Source organism: Crocuta crocuta, unplaced genomic scaffold (assembly GCF_008692635.1).
Source record: "Crocuta crocuta isolate KB4526 unplaced genomic scaffold, BGI_CrCroc_1.0 scaffold145, whole genome shotgun sequence".
Lineage (NCBI taxonomy): Eukaryota > Metazoa > Chordata > Mammalia > Carnivora > Hyaenidae > Crocuta > Crocuta crocuta.
In genome coordinates this window covers 3,069,490-3,090,587 of record NW_027530857.1, presented here as the reverse complement: position 1 = coordinate 3,090,587, position 21,098 = coordinate 3,069,490, and the positions used below count along the sequence as shown (strand labels likewise).

At 43.2% G+C, this 21,098-nt stretch overlaps 1 protein-coding gene across 1 annotated transcript in view; it reads left to right on the top strand.

Moving 5' to 3' along the window:
* LOC144235954 (uncharacterized) overlaps window positions 1-17,799 on the top strand; it is a 196,612-nt gene extending 178,813 nt beyond the window's left edge. Inside the window, exon 5 of the mRNA XM_077769563.1 lies at window positions 17,428-17,799. Within this exon, the coding sequence (XP_077625689.1) occupies window positions 17,428-17,537 (110 nt within the window). The 3' untranslated portion in view covers window positions 17,538-17,799. The remainder of the gene's footprint in view (window positions 1-17,427) is intronic.
* The last annotated feature ends 3,299 nt before the right edge of the window (window positions 17,800-21,098 follow it).

The following is a 21,098-nucleotide window of genomic DNA, read 5'->3' as shown; positions in this document are numbered from 1 at the left end:
CACTGTCAGCTTTGCTGCTAAATGCATTGTGTGCTGTTTGACCTTGATTGGACTGGCCCTCCAGGAAGTATTATAGGTCCTTCTTGAAGCTCGTCTTCCCTGGGCTTCTGTGACATCAGGTTCCTACTGGGCCATGTTTCCTTCTGCTGTGGACCACACCTTAACTACTGGTGGTCTCTGCCTGTCTTCTCACGCCCCTGCCAGCTTCTCTGGTAAGAGCATCCAACCAACGGGGCGCCTGGGTGGCTCAGTCGGTTAAGCGTCCGACTTCGGCTCAGGTCATGATCTCACGGTTCATGGGTTCGAGCCCCACACCGGGCTCTGTGCTGACAGCTGAGAGCCTGGAGCCTGCTTCGGAGTCTGTGTCTCCCTCTCTCTCTGACCCTCCCCTGCTCACGCTGTCTCTCTCTCGCTCTCTCAGAAATTTAAAAAAAAAAAAAAAGCATCCAACCAACATGGTCTGATTAACTCCCATGGCTTTAAACATGATATATGAACTATTGGCTTCCAGAATGTGTGTTTAGATGCCCCGGCCTCTCTCCTGTGCTCCAAACCTACTGGACAGGTCCGTGTGGACGTCTCACATCGATTTCAGACTCATGCGTCTAAATATGAACTCCTGGGCTTCCCCCTCAAGACGGCTCTTTTCTCGGGTGGCAGAGTCTGGGGGAGGCGCGGCGGGCGCCACGTCCGGCCACGTCTGGCCACGGAGCTGGCAAGGGGAAGCCCCTGTAGCAGCCCAAGAAGCAGGCCACGGAGAGGGGCAAGGAGAAGGCATTCAAGCAGAAACAGGAAGAGGAGCGGAAGAAACTTGCGGAGCTAAAAGCCAGGGCCCCAGGGAACGCCGCTGGCCACAGGCGGAACTAAGAAATCTGGCAAAAAGTCAGCCTGTTCCTTGTGCCTGAGGCAATGCTGATCCTTAATTCCCTTCCTCCCTAAAGATCTGAATTCCGCCTCAGAGCGTCCATTGCCACCTACATCTGGAATGAAGTGCTGTCTTAGACCCTGTCCTATGTTTAAGAATGGGCTTTCATAGGGGCGCCTGGGTGGCTCAGTTAGCGAAGCACTGGACTTCGGCTCAAGGTCATGGTCTCCTGGTTCATGGGTTCCAGGCCTGCCCTCCACTCATGCTCTCCCTCTCTCTCAAAATATATAAGTACATAATTTTTAAAAAAGATATTTAAAAATAAACTTTAGTAAAAAAAAAATCAATCATTAAAAAAGAAAAAAGAAAAAGCTGCTCTTTCTCTATCAGTCCCTCGTTTTGATGAATGACAGTGCTGTCAACTCAGTGGTTCAGCTCTTCTTTTGTTTTGTTTTGTTTTGTTTTGTTTGGATTTTTTAGTGATCTCTACACCCAGTGCGGGGCCCAATGCGGGGCTCGAGCTCACAACCCTGAGATCAAGAGTGAGCCCGCAAGGTGCCTCACTGGTGTAGCTCCTCAAAGAGAATCAGTCTGGATTCCCTCTCCAGCGTCCCTTCACCCCCACCTCCAGTGATTTACCGGAGTCTTCTCCAGCCTGCCTTCCTGATGTCTCTAGAATGTGCCTTTCACTCCACTCCTGTGGCCACTGCTATAGTCAGGAACCTTACCCTGTCCAGCCTTGGACACAGCGACAGCCCTTTGGATTGTGGTCCTGTTCAGTCCTATCTCAGTGCCGGGCATTCATCCGCCTGTGTCCCCGCACGATCTATTTAACATATAAATCCAGTCATTTCATTCCTCTACTGGAAACTCCTTAATGGTCCCCGCTTCACCTTCAGGGGGGTTCGAAGGCTCCGGTGGGGTGTACAGTGCTCTTGGGGAGTGGCTCCGATTTAGCTTCCTGCTGGCATTTATTACCACTTCCTCCTTCCTCCTTTACTCCCAGCCTCTCTATTCTGTACGAAAATGTTTCCGTTACCAGGATAGACTGTGCTTTCTTTCTCACCTCTGTGCTCCTGCTGTATGGCTTCCTGCCTTCCTGATATTCCCTTTCTGTAATTCTTCATGGGGCTCATGATCTTTCCTTAGGAAGCAGCGTGGGCTCTCTTCTGTGGGGCAAACCCCACCCCAGTCTGGTTTAGGTCACCTGCGAGGTGATCCCTATCACCCCGGGACCATCTGCTTGCCCGCCTTGCCTACCCACCACAAAACCTTGGAGGGAGCACCGGAGTCTTACCGGTCCTTGTAAGCGCCCAGCCTTGAACGGGCCAGTAGCTAATGTCTGGTCACCGAATGCAGCGTGAATGAGGCAACTGATTAAGACAGAAAATGAGTTTTGTAATTTTTTTTTTTTGAGAAAAAGGAAAAAAAATTAAAGATACTTGCAAGCGACTTTTTGAAGTCATATTGTGGTAGGGAGTATGGATATTTGATTATGGTAGAAACGTGTTTTTGCTTTTTGGGGTTTGTTTCATTGAAGAGCCTTCCTGGAAGAGATAGAACCTGGGTGTTGCTGGAAAACAGGCACCAAGACAAGGCTCCTTGGGCTGTTTGCTCTCAGATGAACCACGTGTACTTTGGAAATTCATTTTCCTCCTCTGCAAAAGGACAGTTGGCTTTGCCTTGGACGTGCCTTGGGAAGTTTAAGTGAGACACTTACACAGAAGCATCTGGGGACGCCTGGCTGCCTCAGTCTGTAGAGCATGCAACTCTTGATCTCAGGCCCCACCATGGGGCTACTTAATAAAATAAAAGTATCTGGATATAGTAAGTGTTCAGTACATACTGATTACCTTCCCCCCCCCTTTTTAATGCTTATTTATTTTTGATAGAGAAAGACAGAGTATGAGTGGGGGAGGAGCAGAGAGAGAGACACACACACAGAATCTGAAGCAGGCTACAGGCTCTGAGCTGTCAGCACAGAGCCTGACATGGGGCTTGAATTCACAAGCTTTGAGATCATGACCTGAGCCGAAGTCCACTTAACCATCTGAGCCCCCCAGGCACCCCAGATTTCCCTACTTTGAATTGCTGATAGCTAAACAGATAATGCTATTTTCAGATGAGGGAAACATCATTTGGCCTTCAGATAATATGAATTCTAGAAACCAAATACCTACAAAGTTGACCTGTTTGTTCAATTCTTCAATTGTAATTACTTGGTAAGTTGTGGAATAAACTCATTTGATAGTCATTAATTTATATTAAGAATTTTTTGTATAATAATCTAGAAGCATCTAGGGGTGCCTGGGTGGCTCAGTCAGTTAAGCAGTTAAGCATCCAACTTTGGCTCAAGTCATCATCTTACAGTTCATGGGTTTGAGCCCCAGGTTGGGCTCTGTGCTGACAGCTCAGAGCCTGGAGCCTACGTCAGATTCTGTGTCTCCCTCTCTCTCTGCCCCTCCCCCACTCATGCTCTGCCTCTCTCTCTCTCAAAAATAAACATTAAAAAATTAAAAAAATAATATAGAAGCATCTATAATTTTCCTGATTTTTATAATAACTAGCCTATGATATTGACTAGCACATTAACAAAAGTCGCCTAATTTCACTCCTTTCTTGAAAGAATTTTTAAGTCTACTAAATAATGCATAAGTATGCAGAGTTAAAATAAGTCCAAATGATAATCCATATATCGAAAATTACCATGTGGGAAGGCATACATTTTATAACTTATTTCTCTGTTATTACAAGTGTCATAAAGCCCCTGCTCATTATTCTGGGAAGTAAATCACATTAATGTGGGAAACTAGATTAAAAGGAAGACAACAATTCAGATAGTTACTAAGATAAGTTTTCAGATAAATAAGCTAAATGTAGGCAGTAAATTGGGTAATTTAACATTTTTTAAATCTCCTATAAACATTTGAAATGGCGCTTTTTTTTTTTTTACGATTTTATTTTTAAGCAAATCTATACTCAAGGGGTGGCTTGAACTCACACCCCCAAGATCAAGAGTTACATGGTCTCCCAACTAAGCCAGCTGCGTGCCCCAAAAGTGTCTTAAGTTTGCCTAGGGACACCTGGGTGGTTCATTTGGTTAAGTGTCTGACGCTTGGCTTTGGCTCAGGTCACGATCCCATGCTTAGTGAGCTCAAGCCCTGCATCAGGCTCTGCACTGACAGCATGGAGCCTGCTTGGGATTCTCTCTCTCACCCTCTCTCTCTAAAGTAAGTAAATAAGCTTTTTAAAAAAAAGTCTTAAAAAATAAAAATAAAGTTTTCTTAAAGTCAACTGTGTCCTTTTTTAGGGTAAATAGTTTGCTTGGTTCCCTTAATTCCTTTGGCAAAGGAACAATGTCTTCCCAGTCTCCTTACTTTCTGTGTTCCTTCACCCACAGATCTCCAGCAGGTTAAACTGGCTCTACGTTGGCTTCTTTTCACAAGATATGAGTAATTACTTTAAATTGCTCTGGTTTATTAAACGAAATCCAAAGTGGCTTCTGCACCTACCTGACATTTACTTAATGAGCACAGTGGTACCTCCGGGAGATTAATGGAACTTTGATAAAGGGGTAGTTTAATTGGGTGCAGAAGCACATCTGGATTTCACTTGGGAAGGGGTGAAATAATCCATATATTTGAATGCAATTTAATGTAATTACATTGTAATTTTGGTTATTGCCAAAAGACGGTTTGCCATCGGAAGTGAGGAAACTCATACAAACGATTGGAATCTATCAACAAATATTAATTGAGTACCTATTATGTTCAAGGCTCTGAGGCAAGTATTATGAGAAATATAAAGAAGCTTAGGACTTTGTATCTATTCTCAAGTAATGATTCTAAAGTAATATGCATACAGTGCAGGAAACAAACTGAGTGAGAAGTGTGTATGAATGCATGACAGCTTTCTGGATACCGCCATGTATGTTGATTTTCTGAGCTCCCACTCATCTGTGTGTGTAGGATATTGTGTTGGCGACACCAAGAAGCATTACACGTGATTTACTGTTTCACTTCATATCTGCTTTGGGAGGGGCGCCTAGCTGGCTCAGTTGCCAGAGCGTGCGACTTTGGATGTCAGGGTTGTGAGTTCGAGCCCCATGTTGGGCGTGGAGATTACTTAAAAAACAAAATCTTAAAAAAATAAAAAAGAATTTGCTTAGGTCAATAGGGCATTGAGGTAAAAAGAAGTAAGTGAAAGGCAGCATCTGATAAGGTGAAATATTAATAACCGTTATTTGCTTAACGCTTTAAAAGTGCTCTCATACATGCCCTGTATTAAAATTATTCTTCTTAGTCCGGTTTTCTCCTTGAGCATCAGGTCTACCTTCCTCTTCTCAGTCACCGCCTCTCAGATTTATACTCAGGGCTGGCTGCTCACCTTTCTGAAACCTCTTCGTCCCTGCAGTATGATTTTACCCGGCCGGCCTTCCGAAGCGTCTCTTCCATTAGCCAAATCCAGTGGCCTGTTTTGGGTGGCTTCCCTTTGCATCTCTCTGTCACGGTCGAGGCCAGAAACTCTTCTCTCCTTCTTGAAACTTTCTCTTTTCCTCTAACACTGCTTTCTGTTGCTTCCCCTTCACCTCTTTCGCACGAGGTGGAAGGAATGGCCTAGAACCACGTGCTGCAGACTGGTGGGTATGCCCCCCGTGGTCCCTGAGATGATGAGCTGACTTACATAGTACCTGCGCTCTCACAGAGGGAGACCCTGCCTGGGGAGACCTCACAGGATGGGGAGGCGGCTGGGGGGTTACACGGTGAGAATGAGAGGAGAATCAGAATGGGGACGGGCAAGGATGGAGGGCTCTGTCTGACAGCAGGCCCTCGGCGGGGGCCCCTTGGTGCACCCCCAACACCAGCCCCAGATGTCTTCCTCTCTGGTGGCTCTGAAATCCGTACCCTGAGCAGCTTGAGGAGGTCCCAGGCATCACCACGACCCAACAGAGCTTGGGATTTAGTGGTTGGGGATGATGGGGAGTTGTGGCCCTGGGTTTCAATTGGGCAGCCTCCAGAAAAACGAAGGCGATGAAGAATAGCTTCAGAACCAGACCTCAGGTTTAATTTAGCTCCCCTACTTACTAGCTATGAAGCCAGAGGAAAGCTGCTCATACCAAAAGCAAGGAATCTTTGCTGATTCTCCTTCCCCTGAATCTCCCCACACAGGTCAGGCCGTCTGGTCCTCTCTGCCCCCCAAATCCACCCCTTTCCCTCCACACCCACTCTGGTTTGGGCCCACCATCGCTTGCCCCTGGGCCAACACGCAAGTTTGAAACTTCGTGTCTTTTTCTTCTTCTGCCCTTTCTACGTTATTCTTCACACGGCCCCCGAAGGATATTTTTGAAACAAAATCAGACTATGTTGCTCCCCTAATTAAAACCTTCCAAATGTTTTTCATTGCCGAGAATAACTTCCAAACTCCTCAACATAGCTACAAGGCCTTATGTAACTCTGGGTATAACTTTCCCCATCGCTCAGTAGGTTCTGGCCATACATTCTTTGTTTTCCCTGAACATGCCAAGCTCGTTCTTGGCTTCAGGGCTTTGCAGTAGCTGTTTCTTACGCCCGGAATGCTCCTTCCCAGTCTTCATAAGGCTGATTGCTTCTCATCATTCAGTCTCCGCTCAAGTGTTCCTTCTCAGGCAAGGCTTCCTTAACCAACCCCCACTCTCCTTTCCCCCTGCCCTCCCCCACCCACGTCTGGCACAGATCTTACTTACTTTCTTTTTTTACATTTTTTTCTTTTTTTAAAAATAGCTTATTGTCAGTTGGTTTCCATATAACACCCAGTGCTCATCCCCACAAGTGCCCTCCTCCATGCCCATCACCCCCTTCCCCTCCCCCCCCCCCATCAGCCCTCAGTTTGTTCTCAGCATTCAAGAGTCATGGTTTGCCTACAAATCTTACTTTCTTCACAGCTTGTCACGATCAGAAATTATCTTGCTTCTTCTCCTCTCTCCCCACAACCATCACTAAACACAAATGACCTGACTATGTCTATGCTGTTTGGTTCTGTTAACTCAGTGCCTAGAATGATGGCTGGCACGCAGTAAGCAGTCAATAAATATATTTGTTGACTATTGGAGGAATGAGGTCAGTCATCTCTTTGAGCCTAGAATTAACACTGAGAAAGATTTAATGAGATTTTTTTAATATATTGCATATATCATTTAATATATAACATATAGTCTCATTTTATATATCCATAATGTATATGTAATATGTAAAATCCCATTATATATGATACATACATTAATGACATTATATAGTAGAGAGATGCCAGCTCTCTGTCTGTATAAAGGTAGATGTCGACAGGCCTTCTAGCCAAGTCTTGGCCCACGTTAAGAGTATAAAAGGGGCTCCTGGGTGGCTTAGTCGGTTAAGCGTCCGACTTTCACTTAGGTCATGATCTCGCGGTTCGTGGGTTCGAGCCCCGCATCAGGCTCTGTGCTGACTGCCAGCTCAGAGCCTGGAGCCTGTTTCAGAGTCTGTGACTCCCTCTCTCTCTGACCCTCCCCTGCTCACGCTGTCTTTCTCTCTCTCTCTCCTAGAAATAAATAAAAACATTTAAAAATTTATAAATAAAAAAAGAGTGTATAAAGGACACCCGGCTGGCTCAGCTGGAAGAGCATGTGACTTTTGATCTCAGGGTTGTGGGTTTGAGCCCCATGTCGAGTGTAGAGATTACTTAAAAAATAAAATCTTTAGGGACTCCTGGGTGGCTCAGTCAGTTAAGCGGCCACTTTCAGCTCAGCTCATGATCTGATGGTTCATGAGGTTGAGCCCCACATCGGGGCCCCTGCTCTCAGCACAGAGTCTACTTCGGATCCTTTCTCCCTCTCTGGCCCTTCCCTGCTCAAGTGTATCGTGTGTGTGCTCTCTCTCTCTCTCTTGCTCTCTCTCTCTCTGTCAAAAATATTTAAAAATAAAATAAAACCTTAAAAAATAACATACAATAAAAGAGTGCAGTAAATTATGGTAGATGTTGTATTTTCTGTGCATGAGACATGATAAACTCAGGATCCTGGGAACAAATTCTGAAACTTACATTCATTCTGCTGACAATGCTTGTTGAAAAACTTGTAGTTCGTTCAGAAATTTCATCTGACGAACTTGCTGAAAATACTTTCAAAATTATGAGAAGGCCACTTGACAAAAGGTTTTTATAAGTATTTCTGCAGACCAGATGGCAATGATTCACGGAAAGGAAATCCTCTGTAGACTGCTGTTCTGGTTTCACCAAATAACCTGGCACATTCGGAGGACTTGGGAGTTCACTTCGGAAGTCTCCTGGGACAGTAGAATTTGTTGAACATCATATTGGCCAGAAACTAGTTATCAGTATCTTACCTTTCCTGAGAAGTCCAGTAAATATCTTTTGGCTATTCAGCTCATCTGTGTCTTAAACTAAGAAACACTGAGCTGATACTCATTTTCAACTCATTGATAAAAAGGACAAAACAGTTGTTTGTTTTTTCTTATTTTCAAGTGTGCCCTTTAGCAAACCAACCAGCTGTGTCGTTCCTTATAGGTCACTATTTTACTATTATTATTTTTTTATTTAGTAACCTTCCTTTGTTTTCATAGTATTTGCTTTTACAGTTATTTTCCACATACGGAAGGGATACGACGGGTGCTTATGGTGGTGATGTAGTATCATTTAAAAATAAATTTATTAGGGGCACCTGGCTGGCCCAGAACAGAGAGCATGCAGCCCTTGATCTTTGGGTTGTGAGTTCAAGCCCCACACTGGGGGCACAGTTTACTTACATACATACATATATACATAAATAGATAGATAGATAGATAGATAGATAGATAGATATTTTTAGAAAGTCCTCCTTTGGAAGTTAGTACCAGGCAACTGTTTTCTTCTTAGGCATCTTTTTTCCCTTCAGACAACAAGAGTTGCATAATCCATCCTGTTACATATTTCATGGGTTTTTTTCTTTTTTTTTCTTTTTGCCAGGAAAATCAGGGATAGATTACATATATAATGCAGTAATTATATTGGTATTCAGTATTCTCCCTCCTTTTACATAGGCTTATGTTTTCTATTGTATGAATCCCCAGACTGAGAAAAGGAATAGCCATTGGAAAATCAAAGGTATGGTTGCTTTTTCAGTACTTAAGGACAACAGGATTTATTCATTTATTTTTTTAATATTTTTTATTTATTTCTAGGAGAGAGAGAGAGAGACACCGTGAGCAAGGGAGGGTCAGAGAGAGAGGGAGTCACAGACTGAAACAGGCTCCAGGCGCTGAGCCGGCAGTCAGCACAGAGCCCGACGCAGGGCTCGAACCAACGAACCGCGAGATCATGACCTAAGTGAAAGTCGGACGCTTAACCGACTAAGCCACCCAGGCGCCCCAGGACAACAGGATTTAGATCTTACATAAAAGAGGATCCCTGATTGGCTCAGTCAGTTGAGCATCTATCTGAGTCTTGATTTTGGCTCAGGTCATGGTTTCAGAGTCATGGGGTGGAGCCTTGCTTTGGGCTCCGCACGGAGTATGGAGCCTGCCTAACATTCTCTCTCTCTTTTTCCCTCGGCCCCTGCCTCGCTTACACATACTCTCTCTGTGTCTAAAATAAAAGTAAATAAAGTAAAATCTTTAAAAAAATATCTGAAGATAAAGAAAGAATGAATGAACAGCAAACATTAAATAACTTATTATTCTTCCTGTTTTTGCAGATTTCTGAAATCTTCCAAAAGTTTTGAGGAGATAAAGGCTAAAGATCTAGAGATTTAAGTGTTTTTCTGTTTTAATTGGGTCTATTTCATTGGCATGGAATGTAACTTGTCTGAGGTTGAAACGGTTAACAAGAAGGCTCGTGACAGAGCTAGCGCTGCATGTATTTTCTGGTTATTGTTGGTAGGCTGTTGGAATTGGACCTAGGTTTGTTTAGGATATGAGGTAGGCATGATTCATCCAGTTATTTTGAAAGGGTTGTCTGTCCCAGTTCCGGGAGAGAGGCTGTTGTTTGCCTCCTGCGCTAAGGAGGAAGGCAGGAGTGAAGGGGATTGGGTGACACCATGATTACTGGTCTTAGATAAAGAGTCAGAACTGCCGAGTTAACCTAAGGGCATCCGAGCAAAAGTGGTGGGGAGAGAGATCTGGAAATACGAGGGGGCAAAGCCCTTGCCTGAAGTCAGTTCAAAATTGTATTTTCTAGGTGCATCTTTTGTTTTGTCTTGTTTTCCCAAATGAGTTTGACTTGCCACATATTCTTTTTTTTTTTTTGCTGGTTTTTTTTTTAATATTTTATTTATTTCTAGGAGAGAGAGAGACAGCGTGAGCAGGGGAGGGTCAGAGAGAGAGGGAGTCACAGACTGAAACAGGCTCCAGGCTCCGAGCTGGCAGTCAGCACAGAGCCCGACGCGGGGCTCGAACCCACGAACCGCGAGATCATGACCTAAGCGAAAGTCGGATGCTTAACCGACTAAGCCACCCAGGCGCCCCTGCTGGTTTTTTTTTTTTAAAGTTTTATTTATTTAATTTTGAGAAAGAAAGAGAGAGAGTGCGTGAGTTGGGGAGGGTCAGAGAGAGAGGGAGACACAGAATCTAAAAGAGGCTCCAGGCTCTGAGCGGTCAGCACAAAGCCTGACAAGGGGCTCAAACTCCTGAACTGGGAGATCATGCCCTGAGCCAAAGTTAGCTGCTTTGCGCCCCGTTTGCTTTTTTTAAGTTTATTTATTTTGAGAGAGAGAGAGCACAAGTTGGGGAGAGGCAGAGAGAGATGGAGACAGAGAATCCCCAGCAAGCTCTGCGCTGTCAGCATGGAGCCCGACTTGGGGCCCTGTCCCATGAACCATGAGGTCATGACCTGAGCAGAAATCAAGAGTTGGATGCTCAACCGACTGAGCCACCCAGGCGCTCCGAGTTGCCACATATGCTTGTGGGAAATGCAATAACTCTCATTTTTCGGTGTTCTTTTGTGTAACTGCTGGTCAGGAAGAGGTACCACTGCGGGACTATCTTGGAAGATGGTGGGAGGAGGGACCGGTGAGCTGGAGGTGAATGAGAGCCTCGAAGGGACTGGAACTGTGAGATGATAGACGCCCAGGGAGGAAGTCAGGCAAAGCAGGAAGATACGGTTTTGGTGGTAAAGACAAATTTACTCTAACTTGAATTGGTATTTGGGTCTTTCATCCTTTGCGAGTGCAGTGTTACAGTCAGGAGCATATTACAGCATCAAGATTGTCAGCCTCTATCCTGATTGGGGTCTGGGAGGTCCTTAATGTGCTACTCAGTTGACCTAACGCATAAGAGGTGAAAAAGGAAACAAATTACTGAAATGTTTATGCTAGAAGAAAGTGCTGGCTGCTTGCTCGGCTAAAAACCAACAGTAATAGAGGCGTCTGGGTGGCTTAGTCGGTGTCTGACTTCAACTCAGGTCATGATCTCAGTTCGTGAGTTTGAGCCCCACCTCTGGCTCTGTGCTGACAGCACATAGTCGGCTTCGGATTCTGTCTCCCTCTTCCTCTGCCCCTCCCCTGCTTACACTCTCTCTAAAAAATAAATAAATAAACACAGTAATGGTGGTGGGAGGAGAGTAGAAATAATAATAAATAAAATTTAAAAAAAAACAGCAAGGCGTTTCTATAAAAGTAATTGCATTGATTATGATAAGGTATTTATTATATGTGAGTCCCTGCTTCGTGAAATATCCACCTTTATTGAAAAGGACATTAGGGGGTGACTGGGTGGCTCAATCTGTTAAGTGTATGACTCTTGACCTCAGCTCATGTCTGGATCTCAGGGTTGTGAGTTCAAGTCCACATTGGGCTCCCCATTGGGCTCCCCACTGGCTTCCGTGCTAGNGGTTTACCTATGGTGGGAGGAATGAGATCATTTCTATAAGCTGCCTTTTCCAACTGTTCTAAGAATATTTTTTTCCAATGTTTTATTTCTGAGAAAGAGGGAGAGAGAGAAAGACAGCATGAACAGGGGAGGGTCAGAGAGAAAGGGAGGCACAGAATCTGAAGCAGGCGCCAGGCTCTGAGCTGTCAGCACAGAGCCTGACGCGGGTCTTGAACCCACAAACTGTGAGATCATGACCTGAGCTGAAGTTGGACACTTAACTGACTGAGCCACCCAGGCACTCCTGTTCTAGGAATATTTTGGAATATAGCTGCAATGACATACCCAGAAGACTTGGCTAATCAACTAAGTATTCTGTTTTATATTGTAAAAAAAAAAAAAAAAGGTAAAAAGCAATGAATTATTGATGCAGCAATGCTGTTTGTTGCAAAACAGCAACAATAACCAAAAGAAACACAGTAGAACCTTGGCAGAGAAGGTAAACAAAATATATACAGGAAAAGTGCACATTAGTTACATCTGTAAGTGACCGGATTTCATCAATAATGGGGGCACATCTCAGAGAACTGGAATACCCCCGTATTTTGGCAGTAATCTAGCAAGCAATTAAGTACTTGCTGTAACTCCACAGCATTTATATTGCTAAAGCTGGTTTTCTTAGAGATGTTTCTACTGTTATAATCTAATATTATAGACTTATGAGATTTGCATGCTAAAAATAGCAGCAAAACAGTAATAGTCCCTTCTGACCATAATGAGAAGTATTTCTAATTCATATTAATATCCGTAAGTTATTCTATACTCAGTCTAAACGACTACTGTGGGATTCACTTTTTAAGATAACTAATTTATTCCTTGACATTAGTGTGACTGTACAGGTATTCCAGTATAAAATATTTAGCCACTGAGAAATTAGAAGTCTCAGAAGAAATTGTTTCCTTTTTTTCATATCTCACATCCTCTTGACAGTGTCCCGCTCAGATGAAATATTTCAAAAGCATAAGAGAAAATAACAACTTTCTCTATAAATGAATTTCCATGGAAATTTTTAAACACATTTCAAAACTTCTTTTTCATGGTGTCCATGTAGCCTAGCAACAGAGTCTATAAGTAATCAGCCACACAACTGGTAGGAATCAGATCGTAAGAGTGTTTCATATTCACCATGCAATTCTATATTCCTTGCAATTCTAGAAAGAATCTTTTAATGCTACGGCACCATGGTTTTCTAACATCTCCATAAAATTGCTAAAACCCCTATTCTGTGTCCCTTGCCATTGGTGAAGCCACCAAATTTTGGTGGCTTAGGGTATCACAGTCTTCTGTGGTTCTGGACTCCTTTCTCTGCTGAGTTATTTTAGATTTGAGACCATCCATTCTTATATTTTCCCTGTTCTGCATCATGTTGAGCCAGATAGAAAATTTGTTCTTCTTTTTTTAAGTTCCATCAAAAAAAAAAAAAAATCACTTCCAGAAGGTCCTAGCATGTGTACAAGTCTTAACTGAATTTTTTGTTATAGCAGAGAAATTTAATCAAGGAAGTTCAAATATCTTAGACTAGAATGTGAACACCTGGCTGTAGTTTCCTTGATCTCGGACTTGCCGGCCTTGAGAACCATGAGAAATAAATGTTTGCAGTTTAAGCCCCCCGATCCATGGTAATTTTGTTATAGCAGCCCCCCAAATAAGTAGACAGAGGGTGAAGGAAATATGGACTCTGGGGCACCCAGGTGAATGAGTCAGTTAAGCGTCAGACTCTTGATCTCCTGTTGGGTCTTGATCTCAGGGTCATGAGTTCTAGCCCCATGTTGGGTTCCATGAAGCCTACTTAAAAAAAGAAAAGAAAAAGAAATGTGGACTCTTATCTGGTTATGGTGCAGTCTTGACATTTTGGTTTTCGCAAGCTATTTTTGTGTATCAGATCCGTAGCCTGGTGATAAACTTCTCTGGTGTGTCTCTCAAGGTGGGGGGGGGGGGGGGAGGGGTTCTTCTGGCTCCCTGTTCATGGTACGGGCGGCTGCATGCAGAGGTCTCAGCTCTAGTTACAGTAACAGACGGTCAAGATCACATCTCTTGTAGCGCAAAAAGAGCCCACGGGCTATGGCCTCATTTGGTGTCTGCTGTTCCTGAGTCTCTCTGTCCTTAACTTCGTTTTTCTGCTCTGTTTGAAGTTCTCTCTTTTCTCTGATACTTTAGCGCTTCCCTTTTATTCTTTGAAGTGCATGCATGTGTGTATGTGCGTGTGTGATCTCTCTCTCTCTCTCTCTCTCTCCCTCTTCGTCTCCCTCTCTCTCTTTCTTTTGCCAAAATGTTGATTGGAAAGAGACACCCACATCAGCTGGGTCTCCCAGTCTGACTTATTGTTGGAGTTTTGAGATCATCTATTTGACAAACAGATTGACTTTGTAGCCCTTTGGAGTGACTGTCTATGGTGACTTGTGCATGGTGACTGTGTGATCCACTGAGCTGTGGAAGGCTAGAGTGATGGTCCTGTTCTTTTTCTTTTTAAGTTTCTTTTTATTTATTTTGAGAGAGAGAGAGAGAGCAAGTTGGGGAAGGGCAGAGAGAGAGGGAGACCGAATCCCAAGCAGGCTCCACGCTGTCAGCACAGAACCTGATGTGGGACTTGAACTCACAAACTGTGAGATCATGACCCGAGCCAAAATCAAGAGTCTGTCACATAGACCCCCAGGCGCCCCATGATGGCACTGTTCTAAGTGTTCCGAGCCATGCCATGCAGACTCAGAGGCATGGATTATAGTGGATGGAAACAAGGAATGTGTTTAAAATCTGAGAATTTTAATAGAACAAAGGCAGGATTTCAGGTTTGCAATTTAAAAGAAAAGATTCAGGGAACCTGGGTGGCTCAGCCGGTTAAGCATCCAACTTTGGTGCAGGTCATGATATCACAGTTCATGGGTTTGAGCCCCCACGTTGGGCTCTGTCCTAACAGCTCAGGGCCTGGAGCCTACTTTGGATTCTGTCTCTCTCTGTCTCTTTCTCTCTCTCTGCCCTCCCCCACTTGCACTCTGTCTCTCTCCATCTCTCAAAAAGAAATACACATTAAATAAATAAATAAATAAATAAATAAATAAATAAATAAAGGTTCAGCAAAGCAAGCAAGGCACACTGATAGGTCTTTTTTAAAGGGCTTTGGCGGATAAGTCTCCCTTTTGGGATTTTGCAAATACAACGAAAGGCCCCACTAACTGTACACCTGCAAGGATTTTCTTGTAAATACAAATATCATTTAAAAAAAAATTACATGAAGAGGAACCTGGGTGGCTCCGTCGGTTGAGCATCCGACTTCAGCTCAGGTCATGATCTCATGGTTCATGGGTTCGAGCCCCACATCAGGCTCTGTGCTGACAGCTCAGAGCCTGGAGCCTGTTTCGGATTCTGTGTCTCCCTCTCTCTCTGACCCTCCGCTGCTCATGCTGTCTCTCTCTCTCTCTCAGTAATTAAAAAAAAAAACATTAAAAAATTACATAAAGAGGGACACCTGGGTGGCTCTGTCGGTTAAGCGTCCAACTCTTGGTTTCGGCTCAGGGTCGTGACCTTGTGGGTGTGGGAATAAGCCCCATGTGGGGCTCCTCACTACCCATGGATCCTGCCTGAGATTCTCTCTCTCTCTCTGTCTCTCTCTCTCTCTCTCTCTTTCTCACTCTCTCAATAAATAAAAAAAATAAAGTTTTATTTTAAAACTACATGAAGATTGTGTTGTATAATATGATACCACAAGCATTCTAGTTAATTCTGAGTTTTTGTGTAAAGTATTTATTTAAGATTTTAGTTTTTTGAGGGGGCACCTGGGTGGCTCAGTTGGTCAAGCAATCAACACTCAATCTGGGCTCAGGTCATGATCTCCCGGTTCAGTTTGTGAATCTGAGCCTCTGCGAGACTCTTGCTGGCAGTGCAGAGCCTGCTTGGGATTCTCTCTCTCTCCCTCTGCCTTTTCCTCTGCCCAACTCAAGTGTGCATGCTCTCTCTCTTTCAAAATAAAGAAATAAACTTTTAAAAAAGATTGTTTTAAAAGTAATCTCTACACCCAATGTAGGCTCAAACCTACAACCGTGAGCTTAACAATCACACATTTCTGTGGGCTGAGCTAATTTGGCAATGCTGGCTGGCATAAGACTTTCAGAGCAAAATGTATTCACTAGCCTTAAGCTCATCAATTTCTAGGGTTGTATGTTTAATGTCAAATTTTCTGTTTTGGGGATAAGCCCAGATGTTTTCAACTGATATAATAATGACAGTGGATACTTAATGCAGTCTTCTGTTGTTGTTTTTTTTAAATTAACGTATATTTTAAATAATGGCTATCTAAAACATATGTTTTAAACAGTCAAAACTGTTTCTTAACATACTTGATGCCCTATATTCTCCACATCATATGCTAATATTCTTTTTTATCACCAGCCTGTTTTAGGAGTTGTTGTACATAAATTATGCCAATGTTATAACTCCAGATGGGGGAGGTCTTAGGCAGTCCTGTTAATAATCTTCCATTATAAATTCCAAAGACTGAGGGGTCATTTTGCCCTAGAATCCGTGAGTTGTTTATCGGCCACGTTGAAGTAAATCGTGAAAGACACCAACACACGGCGTTAGCACCAATGTTAAATGCTAAGAAATGCTAACTGATAATGTCAAGTGCTCATAAATCATTTCCTAAAATGAGGAAGTAGAAGCATGTCAAGGCTGAGTTATCGTGGTTCAGCAGGATATAGGAGTGGTACCAGGTTAGAGCATCTCAGATCACTTCCTGATTTCACTTCCACCGCCCATCTCACTTTCCTACATTTATTTTTTTAAATTTGAAGTAAGCTTTATGCCCAATGTGGGGCTTGAGCTCACAACCCCGAGATCAGAAGTCACATGCTTTACCATATGAGCCAGCCAGGTGCCCCTCACTTTCTATATCTCTTATTATACAGATTACAATCTAGAGCTCAACGTTCAACTGGCCATTTTACAGGAAAGAAAAAGACTGAACAGCAAACTGTTGTCTCATACATACTTGAGATTGGTTTTAGTGATCTCAGTATAGAAATGAAAGACAGGGACACCTGGGTGGCTCAGTTGGGTAAGGGGCCGACTCCTGATTTCATCTCAGGTCATGATCTCACAGTTCCTGAGATCGAGCCCCTAGTTAGGCTTTGTGCTGACAGTGAGAAGCCTGCTTGGGATTCTCTCTTTCTCTCTCTCTGCTCTCCCCCTCTCAAAATTAAAATAAACATTTAAAAAACACATTTTTCTCTCTTCATTTTTCCAACATAGTTCCTAGCTTTCCTATAAATTTAGATATTACTATAAAATCTGTGCAGAAAAAGAATCTTATTCTTTTTTTAAAATTTATTTATTTTTGAGAGAGAGACAGAGAGAGCAGTGGAGGGGCAGAGAGAGAGGGACAGAAAGACTCCCAAGCAGGCTCTGCACTGTCAGCCCGGTGTGGGGCTTGAACTCACAAACTGTGAGGTCAATACCTGAGAGGCAACCAAGAGCAGAGCGCTCACCCAGCTGAGCCGCCCGGGTACCCTGAATCTTATTCTGAATTTCTTTCCCTACACACTTACTAGGTACCTGTTATTGGTCACCAAGCAACACAAGAGTAAAAACACAAGTTCTCAAGGAATAGATTATGCCTAAAATTGATCTGTCGCTATTTAATGTCGTAGCCTTTATAAGTGAATGTGTGTTTCAAGTGGGTTTGTATTGATTTACCCACAGTGTTTCCCATTGTCGTCCATGTGGCCGGGGTCACGGATACTTCGGAGTGGATGGGACCTGGTCAAAAAGAGAATTTCAGTATGGACACAGCAAGGCCGCGACCTGCCTGAGGTGCTGGGAGGCAAGACCATGACATTGGTTTACTAGCTGCGCCTACCAATTGGCTGAACTCAGCACTAAATTATGACACTGCATCCTTATTTATGCCCAAACATCAAAGCAAGAGAAAAACCCCATTTTTAAAAGTTGAGACATTACAGGGGCGCCTGGGTGGCTCAGTCGGTTGAGCGTCCGACTTCAGCTCGGGTCATGATCTCACAGTTCGTGGGTTCGAGCCCCGCATCGGGTCCTGTGCTGACAGCTCAGAGCCTGGAGCCTGCTTCAGATTCTGTGTCTCCCTCCCTCTCTGACCCTCCCCTGCTCATGATGTCTCTCTCTCAGAAATAATAAATAAAACATTAAAAAATTAAAAAAAGAGTCATAAAAATATTTTAAAAATAAAGAAATAAAAGTTGAGACATTACAGGGGCGCCTGGGTAGGTCAATCGGTTAAGCCTCTAACTCTTGATTTCAACTCAGATCAGGAGCTCATGGTTCATGAGTCTGAGCCCCGCGTCGAGTTGTCTGGTGACAGCACGGAGCCTGCTTGGGCTTCTCTCTTTCCCTTTGTCTCTGCTCCTCCCCCCCTCTTCCTCTCTCTCAAAAATGAATACTAATAAACTTAAAAAAAATTGAGACATTACAAGCAGTTAGCAGAGAACAAAAACAACCCATTACCTGAATGCAAAGCGGCTTTTCAAGGGAGAGAAAATGAGAAGCCTGTGGAGAAGGTAGGCTAGCCCTGTCCGTGAGGGCGGAAATGCCATGCACGCTGCCCACGACCGGTAGATGGAGCGTCAAACAATGGGGGTTGGCTGGGGAGTCAGTGTTTAATGGGCACAGAGATTCTGTTTGGGATGATGCAAATTTTCTGGAAAGAGATGGTGGTGACAGTGGTATAACAATGCGACTGTTTTTAATGCCCCCTGACTTGTATGCTTAAAAATGGCTAAAATGACATATTTTATGTAATCTCTGTTTTATCACAATAAAAATAATTCACTGAAAAGCGCAATGCAAAAAAAAAAAACCAGTAGAAGCTGGCTGGTGGAATGGGGGGGCATTCTCTGGGAAGCGCCTCACTTCCTTATTTCTGTGGCTAAAATGATGAGGCATCACACTTCTTTTTTTTGTTTTCTGACTTGTGAACCCCCAGGTGGGTTGATGCTTCCTGTGACCTGCACCGCCTAAGGGAAGTCAGAAGCCCCCATATAAAGTATTGTTGTGTGTACTGAGGTGCTTTCAGACTCTAATATATAGTATATATAGCATAGTAGGGCTTCGCAATTACGCAATGACATGGCTTTGACACCTATTATCTCAAATGATTAGCAGAACCCAGGAGGCATTACCTTTGTTTTGGGGGTTTGAGGAAATGGAAATGGGGAGAGGTTAGGCCCTCACTGTGGTCTTAGTATAAGCAAGACTGGAACTATGTCTCCTGGGTCCTGAGTTTTCTTTAGATACGCGATATTCTGACTTCCTTTTGCAGACACTGACACTAAAACTTATATGTGAATGTTTTTCTTATTTTCTTGATGTTTTTTAAATGATTATTTATTTATTTCGAGAGACAGGGGTCAGGGAGGAGCAGAGAGAGATGGTGACAGGATCCCAAGCAGGCTCCATGCTGTCAGCGCAGAGCCCGACGCGGGGCTCGATCCCACAAACCATGAGATTGTGACCTCAGCCAAAATCAAGAGTTGGATGCTTAACAGACTGAGGCACCCAGGTGCCCCTTATGAATTTTTGAATGTTGGCCTTCTCTGGAAACAAGCAGTGATAAGTATGACTAACACCAAAATAACTGAAACTTGTACTTTCTACCCAAATGTATGGTCATTATATCTTCAAAACCTGAAGGCAAAAAGACTTTAATACAGATGTTGGATCAAAATAATTTTCAAACAGTCTGTACTTGTGATTCTAGCTAGCAAATGCAAAAGGTTAGTAGTAGCATTTCAGGCTTAATCAGTCCTAAAACACCTTTACCTGAACTTATCACCTTATCAGGGCATTCAAATATCATATTTGTAAAAAGGGGCAAAATTATTTCATGCCCTGGGGTGCCTGTTGGTATAACATGAGACTCTTGATCTTGGGGTTCTAAGTTCAAGCCCCATGTTTGGTGTAGAGATTACTTAAAAATAAAATCTTAAAAAATACATATTTATGCCCTGATTCATGTGCTACATTTTACATATATGCAAAAAGATAAAACCAGTTTTTAAAAAACGTTTATTTCTTTTTGAGAGAGACAAAGAGACAGACAGAAAGAGAGAGAGTGCAGGTGTGCGAGCTGGGGAGGGGTAGAGAGAGGAGAGAAAGAGAATTCCAAGCAGGCCCTGTGCTGACAGGGCTTGAACTCATGAACTGTGAGATCATAACTTGAGCTGAAGTCAGACGCTTAACCGACTGAGCCACCCCGGTGCCCAAAAACTGATTTTTTTAAAAATGTAACCTCGTTGGGTAGAAAGATTAACTTAATAAAGCAAGGGATAAGATTTTTTAATTTTTATTTATTTTTAAAAATGTTTTATTTATTTCTAATAGAGAGAGAGAGACAGCATGAGCAGGGGAAGGTCAGAGAAAGAGGGAGACACAGAATCTGAAACAGGCTCCAGGCTCTGAGCTGGCAGTCAGCACAGAGCCTGACGCGGGGCTCAGACCCACGAACCGTGAGATCATGACTTGAGCCAAAGTCGGACACTTAACTGACTGAGCCACCCAGGCACCCCAAGCAAGGGATGAGATTACACAAACACATTTACCTCTTCACCATGAGTAGGTACTTAGGAAGACCAGCATTTCTGAGGAACATTCTGAGAAACAAAGCAAAGACAGAATCTGCTTCATTACAGGATTCAGCCATAAGATTCAAACTAAACTATAAGTGAAACACCTTTTCTGATCTTAAAACCTGTGAAATATTTTTCCTGTAGGTTTACATAAAGAGTATATGGTATGAAATAGTGAAAAATATTCTTGGCAACTTTGTTACAACAGACACAAACCTGGCTTTCATGTCTCTGGTTCTTTGATATCCCTTAGTAGAGGCCAACAGTATAACACCAAGGCGCGTTCTACAAGTTTTCTTGTGAGACTCTGTGTTCTGGAGTCTCAATTTCATATGTAGTAAAAATAATGGAAATGGAATACAATTTGAGCTCAAATTCAATTTCAAAGTATATAAAAAATGCTTAAAGTGGTTATAGCCAGCTTTACCAAATCCCAAGGGTAAGCAGATTAAATACTGATATGTATCAGAGTCCCATCAGGAAGGGAGGAGAAGAAGAAGTGATCACCTTGCCTATTAAAGCACAACATATGGGGTGGGATGTTCCAGGGACCAGTTAACCCTCAGGCAAATATGGTTTAGGGAAAAAAAAAAGTTAGAGTGGATTGGATAGCAGTAGAATTATGTGGACAAGTAAGCAGGTGAATTGTAAAAGCAATTAAATAATGAATTGATACCAAAGTAGAGGGAGATTTTTAATATCCTGCCTCTGGGCTCTCGCCATGACGTATTAATCCCTTTATGAAATCAATGACTTAGCTGGAGGCACAGAATT